Source organism: Chiloscyllium plagiosum, unplaced genomic scaffold, assembly GCF_037043375.1.
Source record: "Chiloscyllium plagiosum isolate Xiang-an unplaced genomic scaffold, Cpla_swu_hap1 HiC_scaffold_27, whole genome shotgun sequence".
Classification (NCBI taxonomy): Eukaryota; Metazoa; Chordata; class Chondrichthyes; order Orectolobiformes; family Hemiscylliidae; genus Chiloscyllium; species Chiloscyllium plagiosum.
Window position 1 is genome coordinate 85,048,834 of NW_028270165.1, and position 17,744 is coordinate 85,066,577.

General features: G+C 45.4%; 1 protein-coding gene across 1 annotated transcript in view; it reads left to right on the top strand.

Annotated features, from left to right (window-relative positions):
• Positions 1 to 16,718, top strand: part of LOC148144814 (uncharacterized) — a 104,745-nt gene extending 88,027 nt beyond the window's left edge. Inside the window, exon 4 of the mRNA XM_087975060.1 lies at positions 15,134 to 16,718. Within this exon, the coding sequence (XP_087831186.1) occupies positions 15,134 to 15,593 (460 nt within the window). The 3' untranslated portion in view covers positions 15,594 to 16,718. The remainder of the gene's footprint in view (positions 1 to 15,133) is intronic.
• Positions 16,719 to 17,744: the final 1,026 nt, after the last annotated feature.

A 17,744-nucleotide genomic window follows, 5' to 3' on the forward strand; every position in this document is an offset into this window, starting at 1 on the left:
ATAATTAATTATTATCTGCTGAGACTGTAATTTTATAGTTTTATATGTTTATACGTGGTATTAACATCACCAAATATATCTAAGTGTTGGTGTGGCCGGGTAGGGAGGGTACTCATTGTTAACTTTAGCTTGGGCATACACTTGAATTTTCTTCACTTTATTATGGGGTTCCTGGGTCGAGGGTGGGGCACTGGTCGGGAGAGGATATGATGGGTTTTCGGAAAGGAAATGAGAGGGAAAATCTCCATTTAAATATGTTTTTTTTTTATTTAGAAATAGTTTTTTATTATGTTAGTGTGAGTGTAATAAAGAATCTCTTTGTGAAGTTTCTATGGTCTATGCTCGTGGTGTTTTGGATGGTGTTTCTCCTCCCGGGGGGGCTCGGACTTGCCTGGACAATTATGGTGAGTCATTCAATTAAATGGTGCACCTGGAATGTCAAGGGGAGTAATTCTCCAATCAAAAGGAAGAAAATATTATCAAACGTCAAAAAAGAAAGGGTTGATATAGCTCTCCTACAGGAGACCCATTTATTGGATAAAGAACACTTGAAATTAAAACGGGGTGGATTTGATCAGGCCTTCTTTCCTTCCTTCAGCTCAAAAAGTAGGGGAGTAGTTATTCTTATTTGGAAGTATCTCCCTTTCAAAATCCCAAGTCAGATAAAAGATGAATCTGGGCGATATATGCTAATTAAAGCCCTTAAAAATGGAGAGGAATATGGGATTTTAAAGCAGTATTGTCCCCCGGCGCATCCTTTCAAATTTATAAAGGAAGCCTTCTCCAAATTGATGGCACTCGGTGCTCGTCATACAATTGTAGGGGGAGACTCTAATTGCATTATGGAGCCGGAAATAGGCAGCATACCCAAGAGTACTGCGGGTGTATCCCCCAGATATAGACAATTGGCGGATTTGAATCAAGAATTAGGATTAATAGATGTGTGGAGGTGCCTCCACCCGCAAGGCAGAGATTTCTCTTTTTACTCTCATCCACATAAATGTCACACTAGAATTGACATGTTTTTGCCCCCTCGAGTTTTTTAAATTCCATATCATCCGGTAAAATAGGTGATATGATAATTTCTGATCATGCTGTTGTGTATATGGAAATCAAGGCTAGGAACAATGAGGCATCCCCCTGACATTGGTGTATGGGTTCCTTCTTAACGAAGGATAGTAAATTTGCAAAATATTTTTCTCAAGAATTTAAAGCTTTCTTGGAAATTAATTCAGGTACGGCCAGGAACCCGTCAATGATGTGGGAGACTAATGAAGCTTATGCACGAGGTCTGATCATTTCATACTTGGTGACCCAGAAAAAATTAAAGGGAAACCAACAGCGTCTACTTGAGGCTCGCTTAATAGCAGCTGAAACAGCATACGCTGACAGACCTTCTATTGCCAAATTACAAAGGATTACGGCCCTTAGGACAGCTCTGAATACCGCCTTCACCATAACGGCAAAGAAGGAAATATTATTTGCAAAACAAAGATTATATGAATTGAGTAATAAACCTGGTATATGCTTAGCATTTCTTACAAGGAAAAAAAAGGGCCTCTCAAGCTATCACAGCTATCAGGGAAAATGCTGGTACTCTGACTCACGATCCTAAAAGGATCAACGCAATCTTCAGAAAGTTTTATTCTGATCGCAGGATTGTGAAGATAGAGCCAGGAGGATGCAGTCCTTTTTTAAAAGCCTGGCATTTCCGGACTTAACCCCGAAACAGGTATCGGTCCTGAATGCTTCCCTAACAACCCAGGAAATACTTGATGCAATTAGGCAGTTTCAGAGCGGTAAGGCACCTGGCCCAGAGGGCTTTCAGGTTGAATTTTACAAAGAGTTCACAGGAGTATTAGCTGGCCCACTTATGAACATGTAAAACTACAAAAATAGTCAGGGCTGCCTCCTGCCTTCACTGAATGAGGTGACTATCTCCCTTATTCTCAAAAAAGGAAAAGATCCAGAAGATTGTGCATCACACAGACCAATATCCTTGCTAACTGTAGATTTTAACATTCTCTCTAAAACATTAGCATTGAGGCTGGAGAGGGTACTGCCATATATCATAAAAGAGGAGCAGACTTGGTTTATTAAGGGCCGTAGATCATTTAATGATATTAGAAGGGTCTTGAATGTGAATCAAGTCTGTCATCAGGAAAAAATACCAGGAATAGTAGTCTCTTTGGACGCGGAGAAGGCATTTTACAGGGTTGAATGGTCATACCTGTTCTATACATTAGAAAGGTTTGGTGTTGGAAACGTATTTGCCAAATGGGTCTCAACACTGTATAATGATCCCAAAGCAGTTGTGATCACCAATGGATTAGGCTCAGGTAGCTTCAGTGTGGGTAGGGGCTGCTGTCAGGGATGTCCTCTCTCACCGTTGCTATTCACGCTAATAATTGAGCCACTGGCGGAAGCGATACGGGCTGACTCTAATATAACGGCCCCGAGGGTTGGTACAGGTAAACATAAAATTACCCTATATGCAGATGATGATCTCCTTTTTCTTAGTAATCCTCTGATGTCCGTGCGTCCCTTAATCCAAGTTATTAATACATTTAGTGCATTTTCAGGCTACAAAATTAATTTTTTAAAATCGGAGGCCACGCCTCACTAGTATGTCCCACTTATTGGACCGATCCCACTTCCCCTTTCGGTGGTCTCTGGAGGATTTCTTATACTTAGGCATTTTTATCACCCCAGTATTTGGCCAGTTATACAAAGCCAATTTTGTGCATCTATTGGAAAGACAGGACCTTCACGCTGGGGAGACCTTCCAATTTCCTGGCAAGGTAGAATAGCCCTAATTAAAATGAATGTCTTGCCCCGTCTCTTATACCCTATGAGAATGCTTCCGGTGATGCTGCTGAGGCTGGCACTGTACAAATTGTATGGTTGGCTGGGTTCGTTCATCTGGAATCCTAGACAGCCCCTCATTAAGTTAAGGAAGCTACAGCTTCCACAGGCAAGGGGGGAGGGCTGGATTTTCCAGACTTTAGGAAGTATCAGTTAAGTTTCTTGTTAAGCTACATAGCCGATTGGGTCACATCTGACCCGCAATCAATCTGGATGGACATCGAGGCTTCTCAAGTACAGTGCTCTCTTATTAATCTCTTATTTTTAGATTAGATGAAAATCATTACGGACCACTGTAGAAACCCTATAGTACTAAACACAATTAAAGCTTGGAATATAATGCGGCAAAACGAGGGTAATTCACATAAAACATCCTCCTATACTCCTATAGTGGGGGCATGGGGTTTTCAACTGGGGCTTACAGATACCACATTCAAATCCTGGAGATCCAGGGGTATCTCCTATTTAGGGGATCTGTTTGAGAAGGGGGTCCTAATGTCTTTTGAACAGCTGCATCAGAAATTTGGATTACCTAATGGAGACCTCTTTCGATACTTCTAAATACGAGATTACATACAGAAGACGACTACGTTATTAAATAGTCTCTATAAATCAGATAGAGAACGAAGAGTGTTGTGGCCAATGGGCGTTCCCTCGGTCAGCACTCTTTATCATTTATTACGTGATGAAGTGTCGGAAGATATGGACCGTCCGCTTAGAACATGGGATCAGGATTTGCGGCTGGAAATTTCTACAGAAATGTGGAATGACATCTGGGAAAATGCCAAAAAAATCTCCATTTGTAACAGAACTCAGGCCATTCAGTTAAAAATACTTCATAGGGCCCATATGGCACTGGAAAGATTGGCAACATTTAGGGCAGGAGTATTTCCAATGTGTCCCAAATGTAAAGCAGAGGTGGGCATTCTTACACACCGCTTATGGACATGCCATAAGATCCACAAATACTGGACCAAAGTAGCAAACGCCCTGACAGAAATCTTGGGAACGGAAATTACAGTAGATCCAGTATCTCCTCTTCTGGGCTTCTCGAGCTGACCTTCTCTGGATGTGCACGGGAGGAAATTATTTTCCATTCTCTCCTTCTATGCAAGGAAAAATATCTTGGTAAACTGGGTGGCTGAGGGCCCTATATAACAATTAAGAAGCATCTGGATGGGTACATGAAGAGGAAGGTTTTTGAGGAATATGGGCCACATGCTGACAAATGGAATAGATTGATTTTGGATATATAGTTGGCATAGACTAGTTGGGTGGAAGGATCTGTTTCTGTGGTGTATGACTCTTACTGTCTTCGGTGAAAGCAGAAGTGTAGTTGTGAAGACAGGGCTTTCAGAGCAGCTTTCAAAGATGTTTTGCCCTACTGGGACCGGAAGAAGTTACAACGAAACCTTTCATTTGTGAGACAGCAAGCAACTAAGTGAGTACATCCGGGATTTTGCTGGAAAGTGGGAATTCTTTGCACTGAGAGGATGAAGCCCTACCCTATCCAGTCATTTCTGCTAGTGGCTGAGACTAGGCCCCAAGCTTTGGGGGAGTAGGTTTAGGACAGGGATGAGGAGGAGGAAGTGAGGGCTGCTGGTTTTCCCAGAGAGTAATGTATCTGCGGAATTCTCTGCCCGAGGAAGCAGGCTCCAATATGCCCCGGTCCTAATTCTTCAGCTTGACGTACCCGTGACTGTAAACGTTGAAGAGTTTTCGTTAACTGGTGCAAATATTTCCCATTTGTCCAACAATGCAGTGTCAGCTGTTTCAATCATTGAGATGGTTTTGATTCATCTACTAAATACATCTACTCATATTAGACAATATTCATGACAATGTACGCGAGGTGATTCTATATACGCAAGTTGTAAACCAGTAAAAAAGGCTGACCAGGCAAGGAAGTGGTTAACAAACACAGGGCATCCCTCTTAGAGTATGCATCTTGTTTGTTTACAAATTAAACACGCTTCAGATCTTTTCCTAGCTGCTTTCCAAAAATCTGGGTGCCACAATAATGGACATCATCAACTGAAATAGGCAGCAGCAAAGAATGAACACAAACCAGTCCAGCAGGGGGCACCCATGTTTTGGTTTGAGTATTGAGGGAATCCCCTATTTGAGGCCCCTGCGCTATCAGTACCATACCCAGGCTAATGTGCATTGAAACCAGATTATGAAGTGTTAACTTTCCTGCAAACTTCTGCCTGTGTGTGTCTCTCTGTAACATTTTCTAACTTGCTTCATATCTCAGTTTGTCAGCTTTTGTTTATTCCTTCCTTCCTTCCAAGGCTAATGAGGCACTCACATTCCAGAACAGCCCAAGTTAGGGAGTTGAGCCTCAGAAATCCTGGCTGTGACACATTGCTACTTAACCAAGTGTGCAAACTCTAAATACCTCTCAGCTGTTCCATTTGCAAATCGAACACTGTTTTCAACACAAGTTGTTTGTGTCTCTGCATGAGTCCATAACCCAGGGAAATACAACAGAGTCTTTAATGGTTGCCCAATGTGTCCTGTATGCCAAATTCATTCAAGTCTGGACATCCTGAAGTGAGCAATTATACTTCAGATTTCTACTCGCCAATTAAAACTAATGTTGGGCACTCAAACAGATTGAGGGCATCTTGAAGCATGCCATGGACCTCAGTGTGGGTCCAGGGCTTATCAAATAGGGTTTCACCTCTCATAACCCTGCGGTAAGCAAATTATTTATTCCTAATTTTGTAAAGCACAAGTGTTCTCAGCAGTATTATGTCCAGATGCTAGGACCCTGTTGAATTCTCTCACTAGTATCTTGTGGCTGAGTAGGGAGAATTGTATCAATATTTCTAACAGCACTTTTGTCCCTGGCCAGATTTCCTCTTTATTTTGGACACAACAAAAGCAGCAACCAGATATTTCATCTCTCAAAGGATATCGGCCGGTGACCTGGCAGGACCCGGGTATCTCCTGCCTGACTCGCCAACTGTGGGGGATGGAAATAAAGCCCCATGTCAGGAAAGAATTTGTTTATCAGGAAGCAGTACAGCTGCAAGGCCAACCGTTTCCGCTGAGCCTGGGAAACATGAGCTTTAGTAAGCAGGAGAAAGTGAGGTCTGCAGATGCTGGAGATCAAAGTTGAAACTTTATTGCTGGAACAGCACAGCAGGTCAGGCAGCATCCAGGGAACAGGAGATTCGACATTTCGGGCACAGGCCCTTCTTCAGGCATTCCTGAAGAAGGGCCTGTGCCCGAAACGTCGAATCTCCTGTTCCCTGGATGCTGCCTGACCTGCTGTGCTGTTCCAGCAATAAAGTTTCAACTTTAGTAAGCAGGCACTAAGCTGAGATTCAAAATGGTTTCCAGGCTTTAATATGTGACCAAATGGCTGGCCCAAATCTAACAATTCTCCCACATAATCGCAGGGAATTAAACAAGAAAAATGAAACCAAATTAGAAATAAATTGGCGACCGTGCTTAATGTTTGTTCATTACGAAGTAAACAAGAAATAGGGGTCTCCCAGGATTCGTATGGTGCCCTACTTGAGAAATTCTGTCCAACAAGTTTAATTGGAAGCAGTAGCTTTCGGAGTGCAGCTCCTTCATCAGGGGATTGTGGAATATAAAATTGTAAGACACAGAATTTATAGCAACAGTTTATAGTGTGATGTAACTGAAACTATATATTGAAAAAGACCTGGATTGTTTAAGTCTCTCATCTGTTCGAATGACCATGATAGTTTCAGTTCTTTCAAATGTAAATCAGAAAAACTTTTAAAATAGTTAAATCCTCAAGTGAACTTTACCAATTGGTGTCACGTCAGCCCAGATAATGTATTGAAGGTGTGAGCTCCCCTGTGTGAGACTCTGTGCCACAATGGTTAAACTGATTTACAGAATCTTACATGGATTCATGCAGTTTTTGAGCAAAGTAAGACATAATTCTGCAAGTACGAATTCACCCAACAACTTGTGCGTGTGGGTATGGGGGTGTGTGGATGTATATTTGCAGATACATTCTATGTGCATTTTTTTAAGGAAAAATCTGCAGGCAGTCCATACATGTAATAGTTTGTAAATTCGACTTTGGAAACGGACCCAGTCTGACTCAAGATTGGGATACAGGCAGACTCTGACCTCGCACCTTTAATGCATTGTCTGGGCTGAGATGTGAGCTTTTGCAATAAAGCCTTGTTATCTCGAGAAGGTGACAACAAGAAGTTCTGGGATTTACATTGTAATGACACCTACAACCTATTTGAAACGGTGGAAGACTTATCAATCCAGGTTTGTTCAATATACCATTTCAGTGGCAGGACACTGGAATGTTTTGCTCTAAATTGCATCTTAGGATCTTATCCTCCACAACCACCTGATGAAGAGGCAGCACTCCAAACGTTACTGCTTCCAAAGAAGCCTGTTGGACTACAACCTGGAGTTGTGTGATTCTAGAATCTGGTTTCTAGTATCTGCAGTCCTTGTTTTTACCAAGTTGATTTTAACCCTACTGTGAATCCTCTTGCAAGGATGCCTGCATTGAAGAAGTTTTCCTCCTCTCTCTCCAAGAATCTCAAGGAATCCCTCTCTCACTGCAACTCCCAGGTCATTTCCTCTGCCCTGAAGCTTTTCAACCATGTCCTGAAACAGACTCGCTACCACAGCCACATTTGCTTCCTCATTACCTGCCTCGTTACCAAATAATCCTCCACGGACTCCGGGCCACCTTTAAACCAGCAGAGTTCGGATCTGAACAGGTCACTCCACCCTCCTGTCTGACCTATCCCCCCCACCCCCACCCCATTCACCTATTGTACTCAATGCTACTTTCTCCCCACCCCCACCCCCACCCTCCTCTCATTTATCTCTCCACCCTGCAGCCTCTATTCCTAATGAAGGGCTTTTGCCCGAAACGTCAATTTTCCTGCTCCTCGGATGCTGCCTGAACTGCTGTGCTTTTCCAGTACCACTCTAATCTAAAGTGGATTGGCCATGCTGAAATACCCACAGTGCCCAGGGATATGCAGGTAGGGGTGAATTGGCCATGCGAAATTAGGCATAATGTGCAGGTAAGGTGCATTACTCAGGGTTAAATGTAGGGGAATGGGTGTGGGTGGGTGACCTTTGGCAGGGTTGGTGAGGCCGAGTGGCCTGCTTCCACACTGTGGGGATTCTCTGAAGGGAGGGTTTTTTTTCGAAAGTGTTTTCTCGTCCTCGTCTGCTGCATGCGCAGTGCGGCGTCCCGCTGTTGACCCCCTCAACCGTCACTTTTCCTTGGCCCGCCCCTAGTCCATTTGTGACGTCACAAGGCGGAAGTAGCTCTGTCAGTTTCAAAGTGAATGTCCCGCCCTCTGGGCAACTCTTCATCCTGGGAGGGAGACAGAGATGGGAGGAGGGGAAATTGGTCACTTGTAGCAACTGGAGTGAATGCAGGGAGGGAGCAGACTCTGCAAACTCAGGTATGTGTCTTAGTTAGCCGGGTGAGGAGGAACTGAAGGATAGAGATTGGGAAGGGGGAGGGCTGGATATCTTTTCAGTTTTTATTTTTAAAATGCACCCGATTCCCACCATTAACAGCCACAGGTACAAGTACAGTACATGCAATATTCCTCATTGCAGCTTCAAGCCGGTTTTGCATCCTCTGTTCTTCCTCCACTTCGGCTCCAGCACATTCAGCTTCTTTCCCGCATTCACATTCCTCCATCCCCGCCCTGATGTTCCAAGCTGATCCTCAAAAGATCGGTTTGTCCCTCCATTCTTTCCCGGTGACGTCTATTACTCTTGTCTATTTCTTGCCTTATCCGGCCTTGAGCGTGAACAAAATGTTAGCGTATATCCTCTTTCACTGCCAGCTGCTTCCTTGTATGCGAAAGCAATATTTCCTCCCATTTTTCGCCGACACTGAGCCTTCTGACCTCCTTGATTGTGTTTTTTTTTGTTTTTGCAGAAGCAGGAAACAGATGCTTATAACTGTTTGTACGAGCATATCTAGCTTAACCTACACCCCCTCCCCTCACAGCACCTTATCTGTTTGTCTGTAACATCTACCATTGTTTGCAGGCACATTTCATGTATGCACATTTTAGCTAATACAAAAGCAATTATATATTTCTTTCACATAGCTTTCGTGCTTGTTAACTCCACTCTTAGCTTATACCCTGGCGTTAGTTCATTTACCTTGCAGAAGCAATTATGGTTGCAGAAGTAACACTGCTTTACCTATATCCCACAGGGGTGACCCTACAACTTTGTATAAATAATGTGGGGCATGGTGAGGGTAAATAGACAAGATCTTTGATCTGGGATTGCTCATAGATTTAGGGTGAGATTTAAAAGAAACCTAAGGGGAAACTCCTATATACAGAGGGTGGTGTGTATAAAGAATGAGCTGCCAGAGGAAGTGGTGACTGCTGGTACAATTATAACCTTTAAAAGGTATCTGGATGGGTATATATTGGGAAGCATTTAGAGGTACATGGGCCAAGTGCTGGCAAATGGGACTAGATTGATTTAGGATATCTGGTTAGCATGGACTGAAGGGACTGTTTCTGTGCTGTACATCTGTGATTCTGGCTTGCTACGAATGTTTGTTACGTCTGTATGTTCAGTTTTTCTCTGGTGTTGGTGTTAACGCCTTGGTGTCTTATTTTGCTCCCCACATCCTGGGGACATTAACCATTTCCTATCTGGTTGTTCTGATCTGGACTGCTGTCTGGATCGGATTTCTGGGATTGGTCAATAAACACACCTGGAAGTGTCTTTGTCAATCACACAAGCAATAGTTTATTCTTTGATATGGCCCGGTCGGTAGACTCTGATCAGCCCAGAAGGATTAGATTAGATTAGATTCCCAACAATGTGGAAACAGGCCCTTTGGCCCAACCAGTCCACACCGATCCTCTGAAGAGTAGCCCACCCAGACCCATCTCCCTCTGACTAATGCACCTAACATTATGGGCAGTTTAGCATGGCCAATTCACCAAACCTGCACATCTTTGGATTGTGGGAGGAAACCCACGCAGACACGGGGAGAATGTGCAAGCTCCACACAGACAGCCCCCCCGAGGCTGGAATCGAACCTGGGACCCCTGGTGCTGTGAGGCAGCAGTGCTAACCACTGGGCCACCGATGAGTACTCCGAGAGTGCCAAAAGAATCTGCCGACTTTTACAGAGTGTGGACAGAACTTATGTACATTGTTTAGAGTCAGACATTGAGCATGATCACATCGTAACAACCAATCAGATCCCGCAAGGTCCTCATGCATTTTTGACTTAGCCTAGGGTGGCATGGTGGTTCAGTGGTTAGCTCTGCTGCCTCACAACACCAGGGTCCCAGGTTCGATTCCAGCTTTGGGTGCCCGTCTGTGTGGAGTTTGCACATTTTCCCCGTGTCTGCGTGGGTTTCCACCGGGTGCTCCGGTTTCCTCCCAGAGTCCAAAGATGTGCAGGTCAGGTGGATTGGCCATGCTAAATTGCCCATGGTGTTAGGTGCATTAGTCAGAGGAAAAATGGTTCTGGGTGGGTTACTCTTTGGAGGGTTAGTGTGGACTGGTTGGGCTGAAGGGCCTGTTTCCAAACTGTAGGGAATATAATCAAATCTATCATAATTTCTTGTAGACAACCTGTTCTTGGAATCGTATTTGTCCTGTCTGGTGGTTAGGATTAAACCGTTACTTCTGCGATTGATGGTTAGGTTCACATTTGTTACTTCTGCATTTGCAGTTTTTTTCACTGGATTTATATATGGCTGTGGTTTCTTGTTTGTTCTGAGTCGTGAGTATCTGCCTGACTCAGTCCCACCGAGTTAGCCAAGCAGAAGCCATTTTGTCCTACCTCCCATGTTAAAGTTGAGATTTGAGGTGGCCCAGGGAATCCTTTGAGAACGCAGACCTGTAAAGCCTCTCTCTTGGTTTGTCCTGGAGATCATACTCTTTGAAGCCTGGAATAAAAACCTCTCATCATAAAGTCCCAAAATGCAATTCAATTCAATCCATAGTAGATAAGCACTAAGAGTTAATTTTCTACGGGATTCAACAGCCTCAGCAATAAAATGGTCTCTCTCTCTTGTGTCCTTTTGAACTCTCAAGACAGCAAAGATCTATTTTCTGAATGCCCCGCTTGCAAGGGGTAGTAAGAATCCATCATAATGGACAAGATCCAACCATTAATTACAAAGCTATAGATAGTCTTTGAATCTGACCCTGAAACAAGACTCAGTACTATCATTAATTTCACAAGGGAACGGCTGTGAATGTTATCACTTGGTGTCCTGTTCACACAGATTCACCGATGATAAAGTAAACATTCTTAATTGCCTTACAGCATCCTGTTATCACTTGGTGAACCCAGGTGTCCCTATCTTTAAGTTCTCTCCTCTTTCTGAGCCTTCCTGCCTGTTTATTTTCTAGTGCATTAAATGTATTCAATAATTGAGCATTACATTTTAATCTAAATGTTTAAAGACAAGTTTTAAGGCTAGAGACTTTCTCACCCAGATGCCCACACCCTCATTCCTCCCTTTGATTGCACCGCGATCACTGAAAGAGAAGGCTAGTCCAAACGAATGCCCTTCAAGGTGGTCCTGCCATCAACATCCTGCAGAGCGGCACCACCATCTTCGCAGCTCGTCTGGTCATATTTATCATCGCCATCGACATGTGTGGGTGATTCATCAGATCGCAAAAGGAGCATCTTCTGGGGCAAATCTATATCACTAAGGGACCTCATAAGCCTAGCAATTAAATACCTAACAATACCAATACCGACAAACAGACATAGGTAAATTGATAAGCCAATTGTATCATGAGCCCGATTTGCAATTTCCCCAACTGGTCCCTTCAGTCATTCTGGAGGAGAAAGTGAGGTCTGCAGATGCTGGAGATCAGAGCTGAAAATGTGTTGCTGGAAAAGCGCAGCAGGTCAGGCAGCATCCAGGGAACAGGAGAATCGACGTTTTGGGCATAAGCCCTTCTTCAGGAAAGGCTTATGCCCGAAACATCGATTCTCCTGTTCCCTGGATGCTGCCTGACCTGCTGCGCTTTTCCAGCAACACACCTTCAGTCATTCTGTCAAGGAATACCTGGATCTCTTCTTGTATCTTAGTTAAAATTGCCAGTGAGATTGGGAATGGCCATAGTGCATTTATCTTGGACAATGGTGCAGACCTCACCCTCCTGGGCAGGTATGTAGTCTAAGGCATACTGATTCTGCACAGAGTAAAGACACAGGTCTGATCATCCCAGTTTACTCTGTTTCAGAGCCTCTTTACTCTTATTTCCTCGAATGGTCAGGCTGTAAAAGAGGGAATTGCGGTTCTGTTGACTTGTCACCCCTGCCGATCCTTCCAACCTCAGCGTACTCTGGATTCCCCAGCCGATCGGGTGTCCTGTATTGTCACCCAGTCCCTTGGGATCCTTCCAATTGGAGCAAGGTTGGCTGAGACCGACCGCTGCATCCTCCTCAGATGGAGGTTCCATCGACTTGTCCACCGGCCAGGACAAGGTACTGTTGTGGGAACAAGAGCTCCGATAGTGACCTTATGAGGGACATCTTTGCCATCCAGGACAAGGAAATTGGTAGCTTTACCTTAGCTGAAGAAATAATAGTCTGGTTTGGTGTATATTAGGGAGAGTTTGTCAAAATCGGTTACTGAAATGTTACAGCAGGAAGTCTGGTCAGGTCTACAGGAGTAAAGGGTCGATGTTTTGCAAGAGGAGTCGCTTGAGCACTTTAAAAAAAGAAAAAAAATGGGCCAAGTGACTCGAGCACTCGCACTGTATGGGAGACGATGGTCCTCAGAATGCTGTTCCCATTGGGCTCTCCCTTAGCTCTATTGTACATGGTCTTGGTGACAGTATCAGATTCTGAAAAGAGAAAAGGCCTATAAATGCGCAAGGAAAGGGTTCCGTTCCAGGTCCATGTGCAGCATAAGGCCTACTGTACGCCAGCCAGTGTTACACCGGCTGTTTGTATACACAGACCGGAGCTATTGGAAAGTGATATTTCTCTTCACAGGGTCGGCAGTAGGAATTCTGACGAATAGAATGGAATCGGGGACTGGGGACAGGGCACGTAAGTCATCTCCCGATAGAGAGGAGTAACATACTACTGCCTCTGGAGTGAAGAGCGTTCTGTGGGCCTGTAAAGATAAGTTGTTTGTGGATTGAGGAGTTTCCCCTATCAGGCTTCCCCTTTTTCTCGAGGAAGCCCGTCCTGCAAAAAGGGATGATGTTCCTGGGCGTCCTTAAAATATTTACCATAATAACGGGGTTGATCATTTTTATCCTCACTAGGCTTGCGTCTGCAGTTAAAATAAAAAAAACATGGTAACGACATGGTAACTCTCACTGATTTCTACTGTCCAGGTGGACCATCTGGTCTTTCTGATGTAAGAGTCCATTGCAATAATCAATCGTCATCACGTTCCACACGTCAAAGGCGTCTGGTCCGGTCCACTGGACGACATCTCCTCAGCATGGGTGGTGGATAATCTCTGATCATTCCTGGTCGCATCCATAGTTAGTGGCTTTCCCCATAAGCATGTTGTACGTGATCAGAAAGGTGAGGAGATAGGCGATCCCCCACATGTCCCTCCTCTTAGTTCAAGTATCTGCAATAAGATCAACATGAGAAAAACAGCAAGATTCAAAAACCCAACTGGACAGGGTCCACTCCTTTTGTTGGGATTCCAGGATTCTTTCCTCCTCTTCCCCCAAACCTTTTGATTAGTGCGGCCAATCAATTTACAATGGTGCAGTTGGACCCAAGCTGAGCGCCCAGCGACTGTGACCGCCGTAGGGGTGGGAAGTAAAACTTGGAAGGGGCCATCCTAATGAGGTTGGAGATCTTTGCCAGTCCAATTCTTGACGAGCACCAACGAACCAGGCTCTACCCGTGACAAGGCTGAAAGGGAGGGAACATTGCTGTAGGCCGCACGCTCCTGGGAGTGAAAGGCACGCGTAACACTAGTTAGAGCAAGAACACAACCAATCATTGCTTCGGTCATGTGGTGGAAGTGGATTGAGAAGGGAGCAGAATCGTTCCAAGGGGTACGGAGAGGGTGACCAGAGAGACTCTCAGCTGGAGACAGTTGTGTCTTGATCGCAGATATGGATCGCATCTGGAATAAGGCCACAGGGATTAGCATAACCAGGAGAGGCCAGACTCTGCCATTAATTTGGCAAGCTTAGTCTTGAGTTTGGTTAAAACATTCAACAATGCCGGCCGCCTGAGGATGATAAGCACCATGCAGTTGCCGACAAATACAAAGCTGGGAACAGAGTTCTCCGTTAATATTACCTACAAAGTGCGGTCCATTGTCCGAGCTAATGCAGGCAGGTATACTGAAGCAGGGAATTATTTCCTTAAACAAAATCTTCACCACAGTCTCAGCAGTAGCGTTAGGAGGAGGGTAGGCTTCAATCCACTTTGAAAAGACATCAGCAATAAGCAAAACACATTTACAGCAACTCAACTCATTTCTCCAACTCAATGAAGTCCAGTTGAAGTGTCTCCAAGGGACCCTCCAGCAAGGGAGTTCTTGTAGTTAGAATGGAGTGAGAACGGGGGGTGTGGGAAGAGTGGGATGGTAATTTCAATTTTGTGGAACAACAAAAGAATATTCCACAGAAAGTAGAATTACTTGTTCTCAATTTCTACCCTGCACTGATACTGATGACTTTTGTAATCTCTTTTTTTGCAGAGTATTTGAAGATCTGAAGACTGAAGTTTCAAAATCAACAGATGAAGGGCTTATGCCCGAAACATTGACTCTCCAGCTCCTCGGATGCTGCCTGACTCTCCTGTGCTTTTACAGCGTCACATTTTTTGACTGACTCTCCAGCGTCTGCAGTCCTCACTTTGATGTCAATGTCTGACAGTCATTCAATCCATCGGGACAGCAACTATGTTTGACTGTGATTTCTGTGAGAGGGATCAACGCTTTTTGGTTCCTGTTTGAGGATGTTTTCAGCATCAGTGGGACTGGACGAGAGACCCCACTGTTGCAGCGCACTGTGTGTGGAGCCTGAAACAGTTATACGGCCTGGGAAGGGGAATTCATGGCAGGGAGGGGCTCCCGACACGTTTGTGTGCAGCTGAAGCTGTGGCCATGGAGAAACCCGAGGAATCCCACCCCGTGGAGAAATTGTGGAAGTGTGGCGACTGTGGGAAAGGCTTCCGTTTCCCGTCTGTCCTGGAGTCTCATCGGCACTGTCACACCGGGGAGAGGCCATTCCCCTGCACCGACTGCAGGAAGGCCTTCAGACATTCCTCCCACCTGCTGAGGCACCAGCGAGTCCACACGGGCGAGAGACCCTTCAGCTGCCGCGAGTGCGGGAAAGCCTTCAGCAATTCTTCCACCCTGCTGACCCACCAGCGGGTCCACACGGGCGAGAGACCCTTCAGCTGCCGCGAGTGCGGGAAGGCCTTCAGCACTTCTTCCACCCTGCTGAGGCACCAGCGTGTCCACACCGGGGAGAGGCCCTTCAGCTGCCGCGAGTGTGGGAAGGCCTTCAGCAATTCCTCCTCGCTGCTGACCCACCAGCGGGTCCACACGGGGGAAAGGCCGTTCACCTGCTCTCAGTGCAGGAAGGGCTTCACCTACTCCTCCAACCTGCTGAGGCACCAGCGGATCCACACGGGGGAAAGACCCTTTAGCTGCCCCGAGTGCGGGAAGACCTTCAGCACATCCTACACCCTGCTGAGGCACCAGCGGATCCACACAGGGGCGAGGCCGTACACATGATCTCAGTGCGGGCAGGGCTTCAGGTATTCCTCCCACCTGCACAAGCACCAGCGGGTCCACACGGGGGAAAGGCCCTTCAGCTGCCCCGAGTGCAGGTAGGCCTTCAGCAATTCTTGCAAACTGCTGACCCACCAGCATGTCCACACAAGGGAGAGGCCGTTCACCTGATCTCAGTGCGGGGAAGGGCTTCACCTACTCCTGCAACCTGCGGAAGCACCCGCGAGTTCACGTGCCATCGCAGGGGGATTGAAGGAGTGACGGCCGAGTGCCATTATCGATTGGACTATCAACCCGGTTCTGGGGACTCCCGGGTTCGAATCCCGCCACGACAGATGTCAGAATTGGTATTCGGTCAGAAATGTGGAGTTCGGAATCTAACGATGAGACCGTTTCAGGGAGGGGGGTGGTACAGGGGAGAAAGCCCCCATCTGATTCACTCTCTCCCTTGTTAGAGAATGGAACCGCCATTGTGGGAAAGGATTCACTCAGTCGTTCCAGCTGCATCCTTTACCCGGACTGGCCTACATGTGACCCCAGACCCACAGCAGTCTGGTTGACTCTACACTGCCCTTCCCCCACTGGCAAATGAGCGGGGAGAAACTTACTAGGAGAGAGGGAATGGGTTGAAATTGCTGAGTGAGGCAATACTTCCTCCGGGTTACGGCTGTGCCAAGGATCTAATTACAACCTGGTGCTGCCCAATAGTAAAGACAGTGGGGTTTGTGTGGGCTTTGATCTTGAGCTGTTTAAAAAGCAGCTACTTTGTCTTTGCCTTTTTGCAGGGGAGGAATCTGAAGCTGTAACAAAGTCGGGTCACAATAAAGGTTACCTGAACTTACCGCCAGGCTCAGACTCTCAATGAAAGCTTTGAGCTCCAAGAGGTTTTTTGTTTAAAGCTGCTCCTCTCTTTCAGCCTCCTGCACTGAGTTTCCAATGTCGTGTATCAGATGGAGCAGTGAATGAGTAGCTAGTGTCATTAGAAATTGTAAATCTTTCAGGTACTGTGTTGTTTCATCAGCATTGTAAAGTTTACTGGCAGCACCAGGAGGTGTGGGCTGTGTTCACTAGAAATGATGTGGAGGTGTCGGTATTCGACTGGGTTGATAAAGTTTAAAAAAAATCACACAATACCAGGTTAATTTCCAACAGGTTTATTTGGAAGCACTAGCTTTCTGAGTGCTGCTCCTTCATCGGGTAGCTGTGGAGCAGCATCGTAAGACACAGAACGTATATCAAAAGGTCAGTATCATGCAACTGATGGAATATATTGAACAAGCCTAGATTGCTGTCAAGTCTTTCATCTCTTCGAATGGGTGTAGGTTTTGGTTCATTAATGTGTAACTGCCAGAACATCTCTTAAGTCACATTCTTGAGATGGCTTAAGGTTTTATAAAAAAGATAACATCTCAGCTCAGACAATGCATTAAAGGTGTGAGATTTGAGTCTGTCAGTATTTCAATTTTGAATCAGACTGGTTCTATTTCCAAAGGAGGAATTCATAAAATATTACATGAATTGACTGCCTGGAAATTGTATGCTTTTTGAGCAAAATTGAATGTATCTGCAAATATAATTCTGCCAATACAAATTCACTCCAAAGAATTGTGGGTGCGTGCATGTGAGTTTGTGCGTGAGAGTGTGTACATGCTTGGTAAAGTGAGAGTGTGATGGAGTATAAGCCTGTGAGAGCATTGGGGGGGGGGGAAATGTTTGTATGTGTCTGAGGGGGAGCATGTGTGAGAGGTATTAATACAAGCAAGGGGTTGCATTTTGCTTAAACAAGGAAGGGCAGCACTTGTCCAGATAATGGTAAGGCCCTGGGTCATGTTATAGAACAGACAGACATGGGGGGGTGTTCAGGTACATAGTTCTTTGGAAGTTGCATCACAGGTAGACAGGGCGGTTAAGAAGGCATTTAGCAGCATAGCATTCATTGTTCACACCATTGAGTGTAGGGGTTGGGACATCATGTTGAGGTTATACAGGGTGTTGGTGAGGCCATTTTCAGAGTACTGAGGACAGTTCTGGTGGCCCTGTAATAGGAAGAATACTATTAGAGAGGGTTTTGGTAAAGATTTACCAGGATGTTTCCAGGAATGGAAGGGTTTGAGTTATAAGGAGAGACTGGGATTTTATTCATTCGAGTGCAGG